The following is a 23,658-nucleotide window of genomic DNA, read 5'->3' on the forward strand; positions in this document are numbered from 1 at the left end:
GAAACAGAACACATGAAGTATAAGGAATATGCTTTAATTCACCTTTCCTCTCCAACACCTAGCACAGTATCCAGCACAAAATGAGTGTTTACTAAGTAGCCATTTATTAAATTACGGACAAGAGATGAATACTGGTTTACTTTAAAAATGCAAAGAAGAAAGAAAACACATTTCTTGTATCTGGTAAACTTTTATCCAAAGATTTATGAATTGATTCATGAATTGGGGATGGAAAACAGTAATTTCTATCTTGAGGATACAGGAGTGAACTTGGGGACTAAGAAGTCATGTCAACTTAGTGGTCTAGAGTGGTTTAAGCTAACTAGTCCCTTTGAATGAGAATCTAGCTTATGTGAAAATCTCCAGCCTCTGACCATTATTTCCATAGCATTTGTCCCAGAACAAAACACGGCAGGTTATGGTCACATTTCTTAGTCTACCTCTTAAGAAATTCCTACTGCAGCCACAATGAAAAATAAAGGCCTCGGGTGGAGAGGAGGAAAGTAGGAGTGTCACTTGAAGCATAAACAAATGGGGAAAATGAATGGACAATCTCTGTATCACTACACCTGTTTCAAGAAAGGCACACCAAGTCCTCTCCAAAATACATTAGTAGATGACACCATCATGGAAGAAATGGAAGAGCAGGATGGATTTGGCTTGCTGATGTCACATCTTGGGGAAGCTGGCGAGGTTGGCAATGCCACAAGCATTGTTCTTATTCCGAGCCATGAGGATATAGCCTTTGTTTCCCCAGTTTTCTCCCCAGCTGTAGGACCAGTCAATGAAAATATTTAGTACTCTCATCTTATTTATTCATTAAAACACTGAGTATTGTGCTAGGTACTGATAGTATACAAAAATGAATTAGACAAGTTTCAGCTTTAAAGTTTTGAAATCAAGAAATGGAAAGAAGGCATAATGCTATAGGTCTCATAGGTAGGAAAGATTGTTTCTGACAAAGGGGACCAAAAAATGCTTAATGTAAAAGGTAGCATTTAAGATGAGCCCAAAGGCTGGATAGAGTTTAGATATGAAGAAATGGGATGAGTATGAAATAAGCACTAGAGGGAGAGGTTAATATCATGCAGCTGAAAATTAGGGTGCCTAGAATAGTGTAGTGGGAGATATGCCTGGGAAGGTAGACTGACTGAGATTAGGTTGAATTATCTTTACTGCCAGGCTACAGAGATTCATTCTTTGGCCCATCACAGTGGAGGAAACACTGAAGGTTTCTGATTGGGAGGGTGATATGATCCAATTTGTTTTAGGAAGAAAAATCTTGAAAATATGAATCCAGAGCATTAGAAAGAGGCAGGAGAGGCTGAAGTTGTTAATCTTGGTCTGGGAGTAATGATAGGCAAGATGAATGAAGCTATGAGAATGGATGAGATTGCTAAGGAGACAAGTGGAGAGAATGAAAGACTGGGGTGTTGGGGGTCGGGGTGAGACAGGGAAAGAGAAAGGGAGTGGGAGACAGAGATGATAGAAGGAAACTGTTTTCATGAGTTTTCTGCCCTTTTTCCCCAACAAGCAAATTTACTAATTACCCAGTACATTTACTTAAAATCTGTATCCTACCCCTAGTTCACTTCTCCAGGGGTCCCCAGTGACCCTGATCCTGCCTGGGTGTGTCCCTTATTCCTCCCAGGTCTCTTGGATTTGGCCTCCACCCTTGGCACCTAATCAATAATGTATATCAACTATATTTCAATAAAAAAGAAAAGAAAGGAGGATAAGTGCTTGGGGCTAGGAGTCAAGAAAGGGATAACACAAGATAGAAGCTATAGAAGGAGTACTTTCTTAAAAAGGTACTCAGGTTCACCCTTAGTTGGGACTGTGATATAAAAAGTTGCTTCAGGTTTGAAGCAATTCCCAGGCTCACATTCTATCTCACCAGCAGTCCAGGAAGTAGCCCAAGTTGGTTATACCACTGCATTGGCCTGTGAACTCTCTATTCTGGGACTCCTGCTCCTTGGAGGGCACCAAGGACAGAAAACTTAACCAGTGCCACTGCCAGGTGGTACTGACTAATGAGAAAAGGAAAAGTATAATTCTCGTAAATCGCACCCCCCACACCCCTACTGCCAAAGTCATAAGGGACTAAAGAGAAATGGGACCTGCGGTACCCTTAGTTTTATTTGTTCCCAATAATAAGGAAGGAAATACTTTTTGTTGTTGTTGTTCAGATCTACTTTCTGAGAAGCATTTCTCTTCAAAGACTTTAAAATCTTTGTCCAGCTCTTCTACATGTTATCCTTAGTGTATGCGGAAAGGCAAAAAGCTGCACAAGGGGATATTACGTTGTTCCGTACTGCTTGTAGACAGATCGACAATGCAAACCTCCCTAAGAAATGGATCACATAAGAGAAAAAAGAAAAGATACATACAACTTCAAAGCTCCTACTGATTCTTGGTGTTACTTCAAGTTCTGGTTAGTCACGTCTGTCTTTCTAGGAGGTATGAGATCACTGAAGGCAAGCATCCCGGCCCACTGGTCTGTGTATGTGACTAAGCACCTTGCATGTGGAGCAGCCACCCAACACAAATTTTGCATACTGCTATCTGGCTGTTAAATGTTAGAATTAATAGCCTCTGAGCAGGAAGGGAGAAGTGAAAAGTCTGAGAAAACTTTCTCCTGATGTGACAGAGATTGGGAAACTGGAGTTGAGGTTGGGTGTTGAGGGTGGCTGGGTGACAAAGTTAGTGTTCCCATCATTACCTGTTTTTAATTATCCAGTGCTTGTTCCCCTTCTGGATCCCATATCCCACGGCCAAAACCGCATGGTTCAGATTATCACTATTGCAGTTTTCATCATAATACACACCTAGGAAACAAACGATCAAGGTGAACCTTTCTGCAATTAAGGGTTGCCCTTTGGGGTCTCTGTAGAGAGTCTAGGAGACCCTCTGTAGAATCCCGTCCCAGTCAAGAGGGTTTTATGACAGAGGCTTTGAGCTGTGGCAGCTGTAAGTTTTTCTCTGACAGACTCAGTCTGAATATGGAAACTAAGTACTGAAAATGCTCAGTACCCTTTGAAAAGCTGCCCTGCGTATATCATAAGAGACTGTTAATTGTGTTCTTTAGGAACAGCTCCTTACCTTTGCTGTAAAACTGGAAGGAGGTCAGGCTTGCATCAATGGCCACAGAGATGGGTCCCACTCGGGCCACTGCTCTCTTCAGGGCTTTCTCATTCCCCTCCGGGATCTCTCTGTACCCTCTGCACTTAGCTGCCTTGCCTGTTGGGCTATACATACAACTTTCATCCTAAAAAACAAACAAACAAAAAGATTGGAATAGGACTACGACAATGAAACAGGCAGTGAATTGGTGAGAAACTTCACCAATGCTTTGAATGATGTCAGCAAATTAAAAGGGACAGCAGACTAGAATGTCTAGAAAGGATCTGTTCTCTCCCCACCATTTTAGACAACTATAAAAAAGAATAAGAAAAGTGGTTACCCTGCACCATACATAAAAATCCAGGTGGTTTTACAACATAAATGTGAAAAGAAATGCTGTAAAACTAAAAAAAAAAGAAAGAACATTTTTCTTAACTCAGAATAGAAATATTTCCGAGCTACGTTTTTTGTTCTTTAGTTTTTTTTAGAGCAGAAATCATCTTCTGGCCATGTAGTATGTGTGAGCCTCAGAGTGCAGGGAGGCACCAACAGCTGTGTAGGGAGGAGGCCAAGGACGAGGCCCAGCTAGAAGTCCCCAGGCCTTATGCACATTTATCAAAGGAGCTAATGTGAAGCAAAGAGATTTGGCTGGACCCTGTGCTCTCTTGAGACGCAGAGGTAAAAGCACATAAACATAGTACTAAAACAAATAAATAAAGAACTTAGCAATCTAGCCTGTGAATTCTCAACACTAAGTTTTGCATATCCAGTTAACGACATGCTTCCTTGGCAAGCCGCAATTATGGAGTGTGCGTCAAAGCAGTTTATTTCTTAGGCAGCTCATTTCCCAACAGATTACCCTTTCAAAACCCTAAAGTTATATCTATAAGAACACATTATCTAAGTATTAACAATAATGGAAACATTTGACATGTTATTCAAAGATTACATACAGTAGTCTCCTGTCTTAGTAATTTCTCAAGATTTACTTGTTCTCTGTCATATGATCCAAATCCTTGATGCCTCCCAGCACCAAGAAGCATACAAATCTACAAATAAGATATCTTGGGAATGGATTCAGAATGCTGGCACATGATACTTTTAAGTCAGAATAACCTGCATTGTGGCTGGAATGAGTAGAAATCTGGCTGCTGCTCGATCAGATCTCTCCTCCTTTCAATTTTATTTTTCTTTACTTCCCTCCCTCCACTCATATGTTCATAAGAAAAGCACTTTCAGTTTTGAATGCTAACTGCTTTTAAAAACTGTAAGGTAGATAGATACAAGAGAACAGTTGCCCAAATGTCAAAATGTTAAAAATGGAATATGTGTTTTATATGGCTAATTCTTCATTTTAATTGATTATGAGACCAAAATCATTTCACATTGCTCTAAAATGCTGAAGAGTTCATTTGAAGGAGCCAGGAGAAAAAAATCAGAAGTCAAATGTTCTTTCTATTCCAAATTAGGTTGCAAGTATGTAACTTTCATTTATTCAGTCTCAGAGCTATTAAAACTATCCCTCAACAAACTTGCTAATATAGTACTGAATGAATGTAAACTGTCAGTAGATGAGTGATCAACTATTAATTCTGAAGGTATGTATTTTTCTTTAATGTAGTTACATAAACCTTTAAGTTGGCTGCCTGGATTAATCAATGTAGAAAAAATTATAAACATAAATCTTTTTTTAATAGATTGTTGGGATTTGTTTAATTTTTTTTACATCAAGTGACAACAAAAAGTTGTCAAAAGAAGAGCTGACAATTTTAAAAAGAAGACATTGCTATGTTCAGGTTATCTCACTAATTGGCCTGATATATTCAGAATTAAAAAGCTTATCTGTTAGGGTAGCTTAAGTGTGGTGCACCTTATAGTTTGAGCTGCAGAATTCAAACACGGACTTGGAACTCAGCAGTTCCAAAAATTGTTTAGAAATTAAAGAAAAACATTTCTAGGTAAAACTTCTGATTTCTCTGCCTTGGATACCTGATAGCTAAAAAAATGTAACATGGACCAATAATGGAATGACATTTAGAAAATACTGTTTTGTTTGGCCATGTTGAAGTGATTTAACAATGTAGGTTGTTCAGTATCCAGTGAAGAGGAATTTTTCAGTCATATATGTAATGAGCATTTTATTGCAGCAGACATCATTTCAGATGACTAAAAATGAATGAATAAAATCATTGTTATTAACTTTTTCTTAAGGCACAAACTGCAAAGGAAAAAGTTAATTTTATTACATTAAAATTAAGAGCTGGATTGAAAGATCATAGGGTGAAGACAAGCACTGACTTACAATACATATAGTATTAGAATCTGAATATATTTTTAATTCCTAAAAATCAGTAAGAAAGAGAAAAACAACCTAATTAAAAATGGACAAAAGATATAAGCAATCAGTTCACTGGAAGAAGAAATGCAGGCAGATAAACATACTAATAAAGATATGAAAATCAATGAGATTTCTTATGCACTGAAGATGGAAATATTTGGTAAACAGTTTGACATTTTCTAGTAAAGTTGAAGATGCATATACCCTAACACTCAGACAATTCTGTTACAAGGTATTATATTTAAGTAAAGAAATTTTTGCACATGTGCACCAAAGACATGCCTGGGAATGTTTGCAGCAGATAAACAAATCTTGATAAGCAGATAAGTGTTGGCTCTGCTACGTAACTAAGGGTGTGAATTTGAGTATGCTATTTCATCTCCTTAAGTGTCAATTTCCCCACCTGTAAAGTGAGAATACATCTACCTTCCAGGACTGTTATAAGGATTAAATGAGAAAATGCACCACGCACATGGCTTAACACATAGTAGCCATCGTTTTAATTTTTCAAACTTCCTATCCATGCTTCAAAGGCTCCTACTGCAAAGGTACATTTTATATCATCCATCAACCCCATGTATATAAAAAGCCCTCAGATCTTCCTTTTAGGTAAGATCTCCTTCCTATTTAATAAGCACTTTCTAGGAGGAAGTGAGTTGATCTCTAAAATTGTAACAAATATGAAGCAACTTACGTTTCCTGTTATGTATGTTTGCATGTTAACTTATTTGCTTACACATTCCCCAAACCCACACTGATATCACACAAAATAAAGCCACATGATTCATGGAATTAGCATAGTGGGTTTTGGGATTTGTGATGGGAATGGAGGAACTGAGAAGAGGGTTATGGGATCTGTTGGGTAACCTGTCTTCTTTTTTCTCCCAGGCAGAGGCAGATAGGAACTATGGCAGCCTAAATTCCCCACATTCTCCCATATTGTGTGTCTTCTTGGCTTTTTATGGGTACTTGTCCCATCAAGAAAGCAGGATAGGGTAACAGAAAATAAGATTTCTGGAATTGTTTCTAGTACAAAACATCATGCTGGGGAAGAAAGAACCCTTATAGTGCTATACAACTGTGTGGGGCAATCTTACCTGTCCCACATATGGGTAGGCGTCTTCAGAGTCAATGCCCCGGTTCTTCTGCACATACTGGAAGGCATTGGTCATGTAGCCCCCTCCACAGCCATCGTTTGCCGACACACAGTCTACCAGGTTTTGGGGACTCAGATTTAAGAGTTTGCCAGTTTTCTTCTTGAGCTGTCCCTCCAGGGCTCCCACAGAGCTAAAAGCCCAACAGGAACCACACTGACCCTGAGAGACACACCAGAGACACTTGTCAGCTGCTGATGTTCACATTTTTTGTTTCTTCCCTCTGCTTGCCTAATGAAATTGGATACATTTTATAAATTCCAAACACACATCCCCTTTGCTATGAAGTCTTCCTATTTCCCTTCATTTAACATTTGTTGCATTGTTCTATTGCTACTGTTGCTATTGATACCCATTGTTACTATTGTTACCAGTAACTGTGGTAAAGCTGAGCAGAGTACTAAATATGTGCCCTTCAGTAAATTACTAAACCTCTCTGTGCCTCAGTACCCTCATTTCAAATAACAACAACAATAATATATTTAGTAGGATTACGAGAATTTCAAAAATTCATGTAAAGGATTTCTACATTTCTGACACATAATCTCTGAAAAAGTGCTAGCTATATCTTACTATGCTGATGGACAGTGACTATAATGGGATATGTGGTGGGGACTTGATAATGGGAGTCTAGTAACCATAATGTTGCTCATGTGCTTGCATATTGATACCAAGAAAAAAAAAAGTGCTAGCTATTATTATTTGTGTTTGTTCACCTAAATTTTTCTTTACTTCCTGTTCAATTTTTTTTAAGACTGAGGATTTCTCGAGGACCCTGGTTACATCTTCTTGAATCTCTCCTGCCTAGCACTATACCTAGTCAGTTCTGAATAAAATGTTGAACATGAATGTAAGTCAATTGTATCTGATTAATTGTATCTGGTTGATACAATTAGCATTGTTAAAGTAGTGGGAAAACTGGCACTTTTACATTGGTAAGAATGTAAAATTGTAAAAACCTTTCTGGAAAGGATTCTGTGTGACCTAGCAATTCCAATTTTAGAATTTATTTTGCATAAATATTTGTACATGTGCACAAAAATACATGCACAAGTGTACTTAGAACAGCACTATTTGTAGAAAAAGAAAACCAGAAACAGCCTAACTGTACAAAAATAGGCCATATTCTCTTAGCATGGGGAGAGGTACCTTAATTCCTTGCCCCCTCTTTCTGGTGCCCTCCTACCTTAAGAACAAAGAAGCAAAAAAAGAGGTTGTACCAGCTTACATAGTTACATCCAGCAGGAGGAAGGTACCTGGTTTTTGACAGGAGTAACATATCCCTTCTTTCGATAATCAATAGAGTCTGGGGCTCTGCCTTCCCAGTCTGGGATATACAGGGTGTCATTACTGCAGGAACGAGAGAGGGGTACTTTGAGTCCAGTCATCTGCTGAACCACCTCTTCACTGGTCTGGGACAAAGAAGAAAGAGGCCAGGCATAAGCAAGGAACTAAGGCAAACAGGGCGGGTAGGCCAGAAGCTGAGGCTCACAACTCACCATGTCCCCCAAGTGGTTCATGGCCAGTTCATACGTATGGACACCAAGAGAGGCCTCAAGGTTATGGATGGAAATAAGCTTCAGGTTTTTTTCCCAAGTTAAACGCCGAGAAATTTCATCCACCTGAACAAAGCATAGTCAGTACTGACATATATTGTCCTGTGTACAAAATCACACATGTAATACTCTGGAGAAAAGATGAAACTTTTAGTAGAAAAGAGGAAATTTGTAATCATAGGGAATTCAGTTTAGTTGGGGAACTGATCATAGGATTAAGAGTGTGCAAAAAGAAATGTGTAAACAAATACAAATAATAGAATACAAAGTTCTAGAGAGATGTATAGGAAAATTGTTTATGGATTAACACCGTTAATCTGAGAAGTCTTTCCGAAGAGAAATTTGACAGTTATAAAGAAAAGGAAGGATGGAACTTGAGGGGGTGGGGGGGTGAGCTGAGTAGTAAGAGTTAGAGAACAGGGGCAAGTTTGCTTGGTTGGAGTGATTATTCAGATTGGAGAAGGGCGTCTGGAGGCTTGGAGTGAGGCCTCAGGTTCCAGCCTTCCCACAGGGCTCCCTTCCAGATCCCCAGGTACCTTACTGTTGTACTGCTTCCTGTGTATCTTCTTCCAGAGTTCCCACTGGGCGTCCGGTATCTCCTCAGGATATAAAGCAAAGCTCACCACAGGCAGCAGCAGAACCTTGAGCCCCCACATCCTGGGAAAGGGGATAATTAGGGGAGACTTCAAGTTGCCCAGGGATTCATAGCCTGGCTTGGGATGAGGAAATAGTTGGAACCATATTCCCAGATGGGTGATCTTTAACCTTTGGGAGTCATGGACTTATTTGAGAAGCTAATAAAACTTTGCAACTCTCTGTAGTCCCTTTCACCAGAAAAATGCATGCACACACAATAATTCTGGGGAGTTAGGAGCCAAAGCTAAGAATCCCACCCTCCAGACCATGAAGCAAAGGAAAACTAGGCTTTACAGGGAAGGCAGACAAAGAATTGAGGGTGATTTCCACATGATAAAACAAACAATAATAGGAGAGGTCTGGGTTTGGATGGGGTGCTGACACATCTGGTTCCATGTATTTTGACCTAGGGAGATTCAAATCCCCCTGCCCCCAACACACACACATGAATACTTGCACAACCAGAAATGGAGTTGAAATGGACAATCAGGATGGACTCAGCACCTGCTTTCTCCAATGTCCCCTAGCAGACTTGGAGGAGATTGGACAAGCTTAAGTGCAGGGTGAGATGAGGGTTGGAGAATACATAGATTGTCCAGCTTCCTGATTTCTTCAAGGCCTTCTTCACTTCTTTGCCTAAAATCTAGTATTTTTCCACATAGGAAAGGACAAGGAGAGGACAAGGGTAAAGTTGACAGTATTTCCTATTCTCTAACTATGAGATGTTTATGCATGTCTTACTCATTTCTTTCTCCTTTCTCTTCCTGCTCCCTCCTCAGGCAGGAAACTCTCCTAATCTCAACCAGCCGCTATAGGAAGGAGGGTTTGCCCTTATTTTTCTCACAACAAAAAACCTCTGTGACTGCCTCACAGGACAAAACATTTGTCCTGTGAACCAAAGTTTGTTAGAATACAAGACAAAAAAACAATGTCCTATGATCATTAAAGTCACAGTTTTTCACTTCAATTCACTTCTTGCAGTGGTTAATTATGTGTCCTCCATTTTAAGAACAAATTTAGTCTATAGCAAGCACACATAACTTGCATAATTTTTTAACTTCTAGTCCATTTTCGTGTTATCTTTCAAAACTGTCAAAATGCCCAGCAGGACATTTAATAACTGGAGTGTTAAGAGCTTTGAGATGTCTCAGAGAAGGAAATACAGAACCCTCCGCCCCCTACCGCTGCTAGTAACTTAACCCTTTTGTTACCTTTGGCCCAAACAGAAAACCCTTGAGAGGCCGCTCTTTTGAGGGGTGGGTGAAGATTCCCCCTAGCCTTTGCTTTCAATAACAACCATGTACACATACATACAGATCATAGAAGGAACCCTAAAGACTTCCAGGCAATTTTTATTTTGGCCAGTAAATGACTTAAGAAGGGAGTATCACCACTTTATCCCACAGTTTACAAAGTTCCTTTTGATCCCCAAGTCATTACCATCCCAAATATTCCTAAAATGGAGAAAGGCAGGAACGGTAAGCTAAAAGTTCTAGAAAGTTGAAAAGGTTACCTGCTGCCGGAATCTGTCCCTGGGCTCGTTTCAGCAGGGAATGCGGACAATGCGGGCGGGTGACCAGCGGTGCTGGATTTATTCCACTAGGATTGCGGAAGTCTGCTCTAGCTGCTGGCTGGAAAATTTGAATAGGGGAGTGAAGCGGAGATAGAAATGCTGAGAAGGGGGGGTGAGGGAGGAGGGATGGAGGCACAGGATTTGCAGTTTTTCTGTGTGTGCATGTGGAATACTAGCTATTTAGTTTCACATGACTTCGAGGGCAGACACAAGAGACCTCAATACACAGTACTCAAATTGGGGCTTATCTTCTCTTGGATGGATAAACAGGACACATTCCTGGTCTTCCCCATCCCTATGTATTATTTATTATATTGGGGGATTGTACCTTTTCCTGTCCCTTTTTTATTATCTCTCTTTCCAACTCTGAAACATGTTTTTGAATGTGATCCTTACATCAAGGATGAGGGGATAAACACAAAAGGCTAGAAAAAAGTATGTAAAGGAAGCTATAGGCTCCAAAATAACTTGTAACTTATAAGCTTGTTGGCTAAGAGTTGTCACTGCTTCCAGGTGGGAGACTAGCTCTCCCAGACTAACGTGGTTTTGCTGAGGAAGGAAATGCCTGAAGTCCAGATGAAACCTATTCTAAAAGTAATCAAAAACAGAACTTCTAGTTATTTATGACAGCACTTGAACCAACGCCATAAGCACTGACAAATTCACATGTGACTTCTTTGTTGCTAAAACTTTCAGATGGTGGGATGCCTGATGAATATTATGTCTCAATTGTTAAATTCCTGATGTAAGTCCAGTCATAAGAACTTCTCCAAATGCTTCCCCCAAACCAGCCTTGTGACTGATCATGAGGCTAGTTCAGTCCCTAAACTGCAACCCCAAACTCCATTTTCTCCCATAAATAGATGTGCAGGAAGAGGCAAAGAGGGTCCTTGGAACAGAAAGGATGATACATGGGATCCAGACGCAGTTTCTAGCTGGATCATAAACATAGACCCTCAAGAACACAGGTTTATGCCTATGTGTTTCACAATTTGCTAATGAACCACATACCACATGGTCCTAGAGAGAAATCAGGTCCAGACTTTAACAGTTTAAATTTCTCCACCCCTAATTCCTTTTAACACACTACAGCAGGACATATGAGGAAGGGAATCCAGATGTGCCCTACTAGTCTCAAGTCCCAGCTCTCCGTCTCCAGAGGTCGTGGGCAATCCCCTAGCCCCGACCCCATGGTCAGATGTCCCTGCCATTTTTACTCAGAATGAGTCAGGATCAGGAGAGCCACCAAGGAGCAAAGAGGCACCAGAGCCCTGTGACTTCTGATTCCTGAAATTAGACACACTGTGTTTTCATGTCGCGTATCTGGAGCTCAAGCTATGGATTCAACTAGTTGTGGGTGCTTGTCGTTAATGAGCTGGAAAGGAATAATAAAGCCACAATCAAGATCACACAAAAGTTTACAAAAAGAAGAAATATTTTGTTTTACAATCTTTGCTACATATCATATTTTTGCCACTGTAAGGCTCAACACAGATGCCAGCAGTACAGAAATGGCCAACACAAAAACAAAACAATCCAAAGCAAAACCCTGAAAGAAAAGCAGAAACAAAATCCCCAGAGCATCTTCTCCCTCCCCTCCCCCAAAAGCCCTACAATAACTATACAATATTATAGTCCTGATCACATTTAAAAACAGCTGATTATTAAAAAACAAAGATTCCATTAGAAACTCAACTTTTTGGTTTCTTAAATTGTGATATAAATATATATATGTATACTGTATGTGTGCACATAGAATAAAAAAATAAACTGTCTCCCACTTCACTACCACATATCAAACTGGAGACAAAAACGAAGGAAATCCAATAATGGCATTCTGTCAACCTCTCCAAGGCCATTTGTGCTCCTGTCTCCTATGGCTACATTTAGTATGTTTTCTCCTTATTAATTCATTCTTGCACTTAAGATACTGGCCTGAGCCAATTACAAAAAAAAAAAAAAGTTGATACACATGACTGTTACCTGAGGAAGGAAAAGAATGAAAATAGTAACCTGTATCCACATTTACATGGCTATAGTTAACAATTATGTGACCCTGTTGGATGGGAGTCCACGCCCCATCTATCACATAGATTTATTACACTTGTCCTCTAAAGCAAATTCCAATCTCAAGATTGAAGAGGGAGCAAACAGAAAAAGAACAACGGGCCCAGAAGACAGACCCAGTTCCAACCATACTTTGAGAATGGATGAAAGAGGCTACTTTGCAAGAAGGCTTGGTATTTGGTTTAAATTCCAGCAGTGAGATTTTCACTGGGACTGCTAATCCAAGAAGTTGAATTTCCATGCAGAAATAACCTCTAGAAAACACACATCAGATGTGATTCTGACAGAAAAATGCAGCATTATCCTTATGGCCAGCATGGGTTTTTTACAAGTATTTGTCTTGCTAACCGCCTGAACATCTTCAATGTTTGCAGATATTCCATATAAGGTGAGAGCACCAAAAGCAGTAATGACCCAGCTTTATCACCAAGTATGTTTGATGAGAGATCATATCAATAGAAGACTTTATATATTTGCTTATAGCTGCTATTGGCTGGGCACAGATGTAAGTGCAGCAAAGACATTTATTTGAATACCCTTTGGCTGCAATACTAAGTGGAAAATACCTGGAAGATTTAACTCCTTAGGACTCTGTGAAAAACATAGAAAAAGACAAAGATAAAATCTGGGACAAATTTTGCATAAGACCCTGATAGGGAGAAAGAAACAAGCACAGAAACACATGTGCGTACACACGCACACACACACACACACACACACACGCACACTCTCTCTCTCTCTCTCTCACTGTACTTCACTCATGTTTCTTTCAAGAGGAATTGCTTGCTCACAGGCAGCAGAAAGAGCCTGTGCTCATTTCCTAAAGCCCCATATATACCCACCATGTTTCATGGTCCTCAAATATGAGGGCATTTCTCCTCTCCCCCACCCTATTTAGAATTTCTTTGCAAAAACAAGCCACGGTATCCAAAGCTGGTGGATACCAGGTTCTCTAACCTGCCCCTTGACCCTGGCACAAATAATCTCCGCACAGGTTTCTGGTCAGGTGACATAAGGAAAGGCATTCTTAACTTTATCCAGCCTCTGTTTTCAAAGGCTCCCCAAAGCCTTCCAGATTCACTCCATTTCTTCAATAAATGCTTTCTCAGAGGCAGGAGGGCAAGGGAAAGGCCAAGAGGGAAAAGTGGGTACACATTAGGGGTGAGGGAAGGGAAGGGAGAGGAACTTTTATTCTGTTTACAGAAAGATTTGCTTTTTTAAAACAAATGGTGATTTGTTTTCTCCCCCCACCCCTCATCCTCACCCCAATTGTTCTATTCTGAAAAGGAGGGAAACATAGTTAGATCAGGAAATTCTTCATTGTTGTAGCTGTTGCTCTGGTCTCCTAGCATAGACAGCATCTCCTAAAAAAGAAAAATAGTAAGTGTGGGTCACACACCTTGATCCCTTTTATTTATCAAGCTCCTTCCCAACAATGCCCTGAACCATCACCTCTAGCCTGGCCCCAAAGACTTTCTGCTGTGCTGAGCTCTCAACTTCCTTTACTTCCAGCAACTCTCTGACTCCTTCAGATGACAACTATTTTTCCTATTCCTTTGTCTTCCTTCTGTAGTTTCACATTTTCCTCTTTTCTGTTTTTCAATATTTTCAAAGGTAGAAAAATTGCTTGCCACACTTCATGTAACATATATGGAGTATCTCATCCTGTTTGTTTTCCACCAAAACCTGTTTTGCCTTTTTTCAACCTGTGTTTTAAAGTAGCTCTTCCTGTATCCTAAGATTTCTCCATGTGTTCTTACAGTCTCCTCAGGACTTAACGTGAATAGCTTTAATACCTTAATGGTTATAATCAGTGTGTTTATACCCAAGCTACAGTGAAGTGGGGATGTGGTTCTCTTTGAATGGGCTAAAATGACCTCCTTTGACATCTTCACATGGTGCTTCACATCACTAACTATGGTCTGGTTAAAGGCTGTCCATCACCTAAGTTCACAATCTTTCCAATTAATGACACTTATCCTGAAATGTCCCCACTCTGTCTTCTCCCACATACCACCCAACACCTCAATCCATGCATACTTCCTTCTGTCTCTCCTCCCTGTCCCTCCCTCTCCCAGATTCTACACCTCTCAAGTCTTTTCTTTCTCTCACCTGAAAGACTTCAGGCTGGCCAGGTTGCTGTGCTGATGGCTGTTGAACGTGTTGCTCATTAGAACTTGAACGATGATGAGGCTGCTGGCCCTGCCACTGTGGCCAGACACCTACACCCTCTGCTGTCCGTGTCTGGAATTGTCCTGTAGTCTGCCCAGTCTCAGAAGCTAGAAATACAGCAAGGAAAAATAAACAACTTCCATTTAGTAACTCCATTGGAGAGCCATTAATTTTACCTAGATACCTTGTGCCCATCTCTCTGTCAATCAATGCCTCTACTGTTTCAAAACCCAGCCCCAAATTAAGTTTTCTTCTCTAGGTAGCCTTTCCAAAGAGACCTTTGCTCATTTAGATTAAATTGGAATATTACTAAGTTTATAATACCTTACATGCTATATGTGCTAGTCTTTTTCATGTGAGTTTTAAATTCCAAATGGACTGTCACCTTGCATTATCCCTCCATAATTAGGTCGAGGTACCCAGGACACAAGCAAACCATTTTAACTACCAAATCCTCTCTTTTTAGTGGTATGATTTTCCTGTCACCCTCCTTCTGGTCTGAACTCACTGAAATTGGATCCACGATTGGTGAGAGAAGGATAGGCAGCAGTACCAGGTGAAGCAGTGGGAGCACCAGGGAGGGACATGGGACTGAAGGAGGACGGAGTCTGAAAGTTGCCCACACCAAATTGGGAAGATCGAGTCTTGGCTGTAGCCTGGGTAGCCACCTGCTTAGAGAAAGGGACAGAGAATAACAATTAATATTAACATTACTATACATATCATTCCTATGAGAGTCAACCCTCTGTCAATTGCTGGATTCTTCTGAGCCAAGCTCATCACTTATTTCCTAGTGTGTATTTCTTTCAATTAACTCCCAATCTCTCTTGATACTACTTTCATTTTGTTATTGAGTATAGCTGATATACAATATTATACTGGTTTCAAGTATACAACACAGTGATTCAATCGTTTTTCACACTATTAAATCCTCACCCTGACCAGTGCAGTTACTATCGGTCTTGACACTACTTTTAGGCAGTTGTGATAAAGTGCAAAAAACAAAGAACTATGGAATTAATAAGTCTATATTTAGAGTCATGAGAATTAAATGAAAATAATTTAAATAAAAGTATTTATAAACTATAAAGTTATATAAAACCAGAGGCATTAATGATATATAGAGAAAAACACTACATCATTTTATTATTCAGTCTGTACTACGTTCATTTGTTCTTCCTACTGATGTTTTGTCAGGGGTTTTTTTGGTAACTAAACATTTTTCTCACCACAATAGCAAACCATATGCACTGTGAAATAGCTGGACACTAAGGAAAAATAGAAAGAAAATAATAATTTATAAATCTACAACTAAAGACCCATGGTTAACATTTTTGGCTAATTTCTTCCAGTTTTTATTTTCCTATGCATTTTTTATGAAACTGAGGTCATACTGCTTATAACAATTCTGAAGCCTGCTTTTGGTTCTGGCCTTTTTATTTAAAATATTACTTATGCAATATGAGTATATATTAATATATGAAAGAACATTAGCTTTAGGCTGAACATGTATTACATATATATTATATAAAGATTTTAACACTTTTTTTGTAAATAGACAGCACTGTGTAAATTAGTAATTAATTTTCTCCTTTATTCCTGTATTTTGTAACCCTAACCAAAGTGGAAAATTAGAATTTATTCCAAAACAAATCTGAAACTCAAACCTGTTTAAGATGTTTTGTGTGAACAATTCTGATTTAAAGTGAGTATGTGAAACCAGAGAGATGCTGTGATTTTTGGGTTAGATATGGTTTTTAATTAGCTGCTCCTAAAAAAAGGTAAAAATTGGAAGGTAGGAAATGGGGGGCTAAGGAGAAGGTATCTAGGACAGACGACAATAACTTTACATGTGGTAAAAAGTCCAACTAACCAAAGAGAAAACAGTACATAGGGGCAGACAGATGAGAAGCTTTACCTGGGCAGAGAAACCTGGGCGGGTACTAGGGGTCCACGTTGGGGCTGCTCCCTGTGTGGGGTTGGAGTGGTGGGAAATCTGGGCCAACATCTGCCCTGCAGAAGCTGATGGCTGGATGACGGTTACAGGAGGGGCCAGACCACTATTTCTGGGAGTGAACAAATAATGCAGTAAAGTATTAAAAGGATGAGTTTATCACAGAATCTAGAAATCACAGGGCAATCCTGTGCCATCCCGTAGATCCCCTTGACTTCCCTGGGGTTAAGGAAAACTTGATAACAGAATTTGGAAAAGCTGAGGAAGACTGACAGTCACACACTGATCAGGACACACAGAGATGGAACCTGTAACATGGCAATTGGACAGGTGCAAGGAAATAGGAGGAAGAAAAGCAGCTTGCCTAATCCTAAGCCCTGCAAGTACATTGTCTGAAATAACTAGAGAAAGCTAGGGAAGAATATAACTTGGATTCAGTAACTGAATCGCTCAGTTGCCCTGTAAAGCAGCACACACATATGGGGCTCACCTGAAATTCTCTGCCGGCCGGGGGGTAGGAGGGAATGTGTTGCCCTGGGAGAATAGCTGTTGGGTGGCAGGGACAGTGCTGGAAGAGATGCCTTTACTCTGATCTGTGGACCAAAAGGAGTGGGGGGAGGGCCAGTCAAGGGGCTGCAGTATATTACTCCAGCAAGTTCCTATTTACTTGTGAGGTATTATGATTAAGTGGAAATACGTTGGAAGACTACTGATTGGGCAGCAGCAGGACATCAGTAAGTGATCTAAATGAGAATTTAAAAGAATAAGGAAGTAGCATACCTGCATTGATGCTAGAGTAGATTTCTGAAAATCTTGGATCTCTATCCTGGGCAAACAGACCATCTGACTTCTCGAGAGGCTTGCTGTGTTCTGGCCCTGTGGTTGTCACAGGCTGAATGGAAACCTGTGGAATACAGTGATAAAAATGACCATGGAAGGTTTAACATGACAATTCAAATAACTCTAACATCATATACAGAGAAGCACATATTCTAACTGACATTTAGGACATTTCTTAAGGAAATGCTCACAGTTCTCGTCAAAGATGACTACACACTGACCTGGGAATGACCGTAACCAGCCAGTCCATCTCGTCCCGATGCCATGTCCAGTTCCGTTTGCTGCTGCTGCCTGTAGGTTAAAGGCCAGTAGGAAGAGAAATAGGAAAAAAAGATTTTTTAAAGGATCTGGTGAAGGGCTTAAACAAACCAACCAAGAAATGGGACTGCAAGTAGCCATCCCCTCAGGTTAGTCTCTGCTCAGTTTTCCACCACTTCTCACCGGGGTGCCAGCTGTCCTGAGCCCATCTCCAGGGTTAAGTTAGCCGTGGGACCCAGCTGTGGCCTCTGAAGTGTGCTAGGCAGAGCAGGCCGTGGTTCCTGGCTGGAGTTCCTGGGAAAATGGAGAGTACAGAACAGAGAAAATAAAAAAGATCAGACAGATTTACCTGTAGGTGGGGCAATCATTAATGAATTCCCTTTTAAATCAATATTCAGGTAGTCTATGATATCAGATGCAGCACATAATTCACACTATGGGAAACATGGTACAAACAGAAACTACGTCCTGCGGCACAAGGGTTCACTCTGTTTGGGTTCTAATCCTTTAGGTACTCAATACCTAGTTGATATGTGCATGATATGTGTTTAAATCCATATATTGGGTATAAAAAAAAGCATAAGTAAAAAACATTGAAAGTACATACAAAAATTAATAAAGACTATTTCTGGATAGTAAGAATTATTTTTCTTATTTTTATAGTTTTCAATGCTTCCCAAATTTTCTACAAAGAGTATTTACTAAAAAATAAAATGTTAAGAATTAATTAAAATTAGTGGGAAAAATTATATGTAAAAATGGGGAAAGCTACTACCTCCAGAAACAGGTTCGTAACAGGACTTAAAAATTTCACAATTTAAACAAAATGAAAACACAAAACAATGGTTATTTTGTAATATGAAGATGCAAAAACAAAACAACAAAATGACCGTGACCATATACCTGAAACCTAAGGTAATAAAAATTTCTAACTCAATCTACTGTTACACTTTGCTAATTTAATTAGCAAATAATTAAAGTTTATAGGCCCTAAAAATTGGAGGATACAGATACAATGTTGTCAACAGGTATCGTTCACATTTTCTAATTATTTATAATTGTATCTTCAAGAACTAGATCTATGGGCAATTCTACACAGATTAAATGGAAAAGAAGTGCCCTGACAATTGACACACACCAGAATGCATATAATAAAAAGGAGCAAGAATGTGGAGAAACTAGAACCTTTATACAATGCTGATGGAACGGTTAAATGGCACAGCAGCTTTGAAAAACAATTTGGCAGTTCCTCAAAAAAGAAATACCCACAGAGTTACCATGCGACTCAACAAACAATTCTACTCCAAGTTATATACCAAAAAGAATAAAATTACATCCATTAAACTAAATGGGTAAGACTAATTTACAAATGGTCATAGCAGTATTCTTCATTGCCACAAAGTGGAAACAACCCAATGTCCAGCAGTTGAATGGATAAATAAAATACAAAGGAAGATATTCAGCAGTAGAAAGAAATGAACTACAAATAAAAGCTACAATATTTGTGACCCTTAAAACATTACATTAAGTGAAAGAGGCCAGTCACATAGGAATCACATATTATATGATTTCCTTTATATGAAATGTTTAGAATATGCAAATTTACAGAGACAGCGAGTAGATTACTTGTTATATATATGGAGTGGAGGAGGGGGGAAATGACTGTTAATGACTACAGGATTTATTTTAGGGGGGATGAGGATGTACTGAACTCTGATAGTAGTAATAGTTTCATAATACTAAAAAAAAACTGTACACCTTAAATGGATGAACTGTATGGTATGTGAAATCTATCTTGATAAAACTGTTTTTTTTGTTGTTATTTTGTTTTTTTTACAAAACTTAGAAAGAAAACTCAAACAGAAAGGAATCAAGGAATAGAGAGGAAAAGAACCTCCTAAATAAGTGGTTATAGCTATGCTCTAAAGCTGGTCCATGGGCCAAATCCAGTCCATTGCCTATTTTTGTAAATGAAAGTTTACAGTAGCATAGCCATCATTGTTCATACATTTGTCTAGGACTCTTTCTGTGCTATAACAGCAATGCTGAGTAGTTACCATAGAGACTGTTTTAGAGGTTTGAGCCCCACTAAGCTATTTACTAGCTGGTCTTTTACAAAGAGGGTTTTGCAGACACCTACTCTAGAGGCAAATCCTGCCAGACCAGAATAATAAATTGGTATAAAAATACTATGTAGAAAGGACTGTAACATAAAATTGAAATACAGATCTCAGAATCTAGTCTCTTATTGTTTCTTAAAATCTTATTCTGCCTGGATGAACTATCCCAAATTCTGTAAGAAGTTGGAAGATGAGGAGCTTCAAACTAATGGTGTTTATGACTAGAAAAGTAGAAGAGGAGGTAGCTCAGTAAGGCTAAGCAAACTTGGCTCATTAAAAGTCCCAACATGGAAAAGGCCTTTATGGTACATACTTCACATTGGTGTTGGTACAGATGATGTACTCAATTTCATCTGAGTAAGGGTTCTGGAAAGTAAAGGAGCTGGTTCTCATCCAGAGCCATTCTCGGTTCTTAGACCGGAATCGGAACATGACAGACAGCACCTGGCCTTTTAATTTCACCACCTGAAAAAGTTTACATGCTATCAGTGAAACCCACAAAAAGGTTTTAAAAAAAGAAATTTTTTAAATTTCCCATTTCTACAACCCTAAGATTCTTGTGTCACTGTCTCTGAAGTACCAGTCTCTTTCGATGTTACTAACAACAACATGAGTTAAAATTAAGTGACTTTGCAACAAGGAGGCATATTTATCATGTTTCTTCCCAGAGTCCCAAGCTATCAAACCACTCTAGCAGTCAACAGGAGTAACAACTATTTCCTGAAGAGAAAAGACCATGTTTACAAGTCTACCCTAAAAATCTGTAAGTTTGAAGACACTGAATGTAGATTACATATTGCTCCTCAACCCTAGCTGTTTCCCCCAAACCTGAGAATTTCTATTTTCACAGCATCCATGGACGTTTTTATAAATAAAACTAAGTTCTCTTTATTCTTGTTTTGCTTTTGTTTTTTAAAATAAAATAATTTTTAATTATTTTAGTTTCTAGTTTGATGGAATAGAAAATAATCTTTTGACTCTCCCTCCTAACAATAACAATATTAACAGCTTAACACTTATTTTGTAATTATTACATGTCAAGCACTACGCTGTGTTTTTTTCTAAAGAACATTTATTTAACATAATAAGGAAACGAGATAGGAATATTTGCATTTGCATAATAGTAAGTAGCTTTTAGTACTTAGAGGTACTGTGTAGTATATACACAATGAACATAATTACATTTGTACACAACTAAATACTGGAATAGAAAACCTGTTTATTGTTGTACATATCTATTTCAATATAAATCTATTCCAATGAAGTATAAATCCAGAATACTTTTTCTAAACTATCCATACATGAAAATACCAACACTTCAAATACTTTTTTAAGAAAAAGTGGTAACATTTGTAAAGCTGGTAAGAGTGTGGAAATTACTGCTGACATCACAGTCTGCCAGATAAATAATTCTAACAGAAAATGGGGCATACTTTACTTAGCAATAATAAAACAGCACATTTTAAATGTATACACATATAACTTTTACAAATCAAGTGTGAAACACTGCAGTAACCAAAATTGGAAAAAAGAAAAAAAAGGAACACAAGCTTCAGTGTAAACAGCAACTAAATGCAAGTACTGAAAAGCAAAAAGAAATATAAATCCAGCTAGATTTAAATATCAAAATCTGGAAATCAACTAAGGCAATGGCTATAAACCACATTAATAAAGCACCTTTACACACTCTAAAATCAAAGCAGCAACTTGTGTCAGAAATAGTAACTTTGAGATTACACAGCATCTGTAATGAGTCATTAAAGGTGTTTTAGAATAAACATTTTCCAGAATGATGAAGTGATACTGTGGCCAAGAGCATCAGAATTATTAATTTCATGGATTTAAAATATACTGTACAGTATATTCTCACACTGCTTAAGGTCCATGTCCTTAGCTTTGAATGGTTTCAACAGAAGTCAGAATACTTTTTCTAAACTATCCATACATGAAAAGTGATCCTTCTGTGAACTGTAGCCAAGTGGATAGAACTGGTGATGCTGATGATTCAGGAGATTTTTCACTGCCATTGTTTGCTTACCTCCAGAAGTTGGGTTAAGTGCTTTAAATAAATTATTTAATCTTCCCACCAGCCTTCTGAATTTAAGTACTATTATTATACCCATTGTATTAGTAAGGACATTACTGAGGCTTAACAAGGGAAATTCCCTAGTCTAATATAAAGTAAGAACTGCTACCTGATGCCAAATCTGTCCTGATACTAAACTCACCAGATATTTTCAAGATCTAGAGCCTGAAAATTATAATTAAGAGTCAGCTTACAATTAAGAGTCTGTTCTCACTTATCTATTAAAGAACTATTTAATGAAATTTTCTACTACTATCCACAGTTCATTGAAGCCTAAAATATTTTAAACACTTTTAAGACAGCCCTTTTTGATACATTGAATTGGATACAAGACTGAAAGTAGCCAAAGCCAAACAAAAATACCTTGGACAGTATGCATAGTTACAAAATGTTGGTGGTTCTCTGTTCCTTAAAAATATATAACTACTAAAGAACATAAAATAATAGTGCCTGCCACAGCACTCAATCAGTGGTCAATAAATATTTGTGGGATGAATGTGATAACAGATTTTAGATAATATTATTCAGACCAAAGCCAGGAAAAAAAGTTACCTGTTGGAAGCTGTCTCTTAGAAGCTGCTGGTCTTCAGGATGACAGAATTCTACAATATTTTTTCCTAAGAGTTCCTAAAAGGGAAAAAGAAAAGATGGACATTTTTATGATCATCTACCTTTTCCAGTCCATCAGCCAGGGAACTTGGATTTTATTTCTCCTGTCTTTATCCTAGGTTTACAGGTAAGTGTGGAAGGGCAAAAAAAAAAAAAGACAGAAACAAAGCAAGATGGAATCTACTGAGCAACTAGCCACTAGAACATTTTTCATTTTCAGAATACTGTACATTTGTTTTAACTGCATTTTTTTTTTTACAGATTTTAGGTATAATTTATATACATAATTCACTCATTGTAAGTGTACAATTTGATGATCCGCTGTAAATGCAGGTGTGCAATCATTACCACAATCCAGTTTTAGTGTATGACCATGCCTCCCAAAAGTTCACTTGTGCCCATGTATAGTCAATCCCTTCTCCCAAACCCCTAGCCAACCACTCATCTACTTTTTACTTCTTTAGTTTTGCCTTTTCTAGACATTTCATATAAATGGTCTTTTGGGTTTGGCTTCTTCCAGTTAACACATTTTTAAACTTCATATATATTTGTACGTTATCAACAGTATATTCCTTTTTATTGCTCAGCAGTATTCTAACATACATATACCAGTTTGTGTATTAATTCACTAATTAATGGACATTTAGACTGTTTCCACTTTTTGGTTACTATGATATTACGGCTATGAACCCTTGTATGTAAATCTTTGTATGTATACGTTTTCATTTCTCTTGAGTAAATACCTAGGAGTGGAATTGCTAGGTTGTAAGATAAGTGTATGTTTATGTATGCTTATGTTTTGTGTGTGTTTAACTTTTTTGGGAACTGCCAAAATGTTTTATCAAGTGGCTATCCATTTTACATGTTTGCCAACAATGTATGCAGGTTATAGTTTCTCCACATTCCTGCCAACACTTTTTGATTACAGCCATTCTAGTGGGCATATAGAGGTATCTCACTATGGTTTAATTTGCACTTTCCTAATGACCAATGATGATAAGCATCCTTTTATGTAACATTCATACTTCTTCTTTGGTGAAATGTTTAATCATATGTTGTGCCTTTTTTTACTAGCTGTTTGTCTTAATGCATTGTAAGCGCTTTTTATGTAGTCTATATTACAATTCCTTTTTCAGATACATGATTTGCAAATATTTTCTCACAGTTTGTGA

The 23,658-nt window shown here is 38.4% G+C and overlaps 2 protein-coding genes across 5 annotated transcripts in view; both read right to left on the bottom strand.

Moving 5' to 3' along the window:
- Positions 1-18: 18 nt before the first annotated feature.
- CTSK (cathepsin K) lies at positions 19-11,589 on the bottom strand. The gene is made up of 8 exons (XM_036905233.2): positions 10,321-11,589; positions 8,708-8,828; positions 8,115-8,237; positions 7,872-8,027; positions 6,559-6,777; positions 3,103-3,268; positions 2,723-2,828; positions 19-769 (listed from the first exon to the last, which is right to left on the bottom strand). The coding sequence occupies exons 2-8, from the start codon at positions 8,825-8,827 to the stop codon at positions 670-672; spliced, it is 990 nt and encodes a 329-aa protein (XP_036761128.2). The 5' UTR covers position 8,828; positions 10,321-11,589; the 3' UTR covers positions 19-669.
- A 191-nt stretch (positions 11,590-11,780) lies between these two features.
- Positions 11,781-23,658, bottom strand: part of ARNT (aryl hydrocarbon receptor nuclear translocator) — a 104,074-nt gene continuing 92,196 nt past the window's right edge. For 2 of the 4 annotated variants that reach the window (XM_036905231.2, XM_036905229.2), the window contains 10 exons: positions 22,430-22,504; positions 20,105-20,256; positions 17,855-17,965; positions 17,635-17,704; positions 17,354-17,477; positions 17,064-17,166; positions 16,538-16,685; positions 15,128-15,290; positions 14,560-14,726; positions 11,781-13,811 (listed from right to left, as the gene is read on the bottom strand). In XM_036905231.2, coding sequence (XP_036761126.1) covers positions 13,722-13,811; positions 14,560-14,726; positions 15,128-15,290; positions 16,538-16,685; positions 17,064-17,166; positions 17,354-17,477; positions 17,635-17,704; positions 17,855-17,965; positions 20,105-20,256; positions 22,430-22,504 — 1,203 coding nt within the window. In that variant the 3' untranslated portion in view covers positions 11,781-13,721. The remainder of the gene's footprint in view (positions 13,812-14,559; positions 14,727-15,127; positions 15,291-16,537; positions 16,686-17,063; positions 17,167-17,353; positions 17,478-17,634; positions 17,705-17,854; positions 17,966-20,104; positions 20,257-22,429; positions 22,505-23,658) is intronic. The other 2 variants (XM_036905232.2, XM_036905230.2) reach the window with 1 other exon arrangement.

This window comes from Manis pentadactyla, chromosome 4 (genome assembly GCF_030020395.1).
Source record: "Manis pentadactyla isolate mManPen7 chromosome 4, mManPen7.hap1, whole genome shotgun sequence".
NCBI classification, from domain to species: Eukaryota; Metazoa; Chordata; class Mammalia; order Pholidota; family Manidae; genus Manis; species Manis pentadactyla.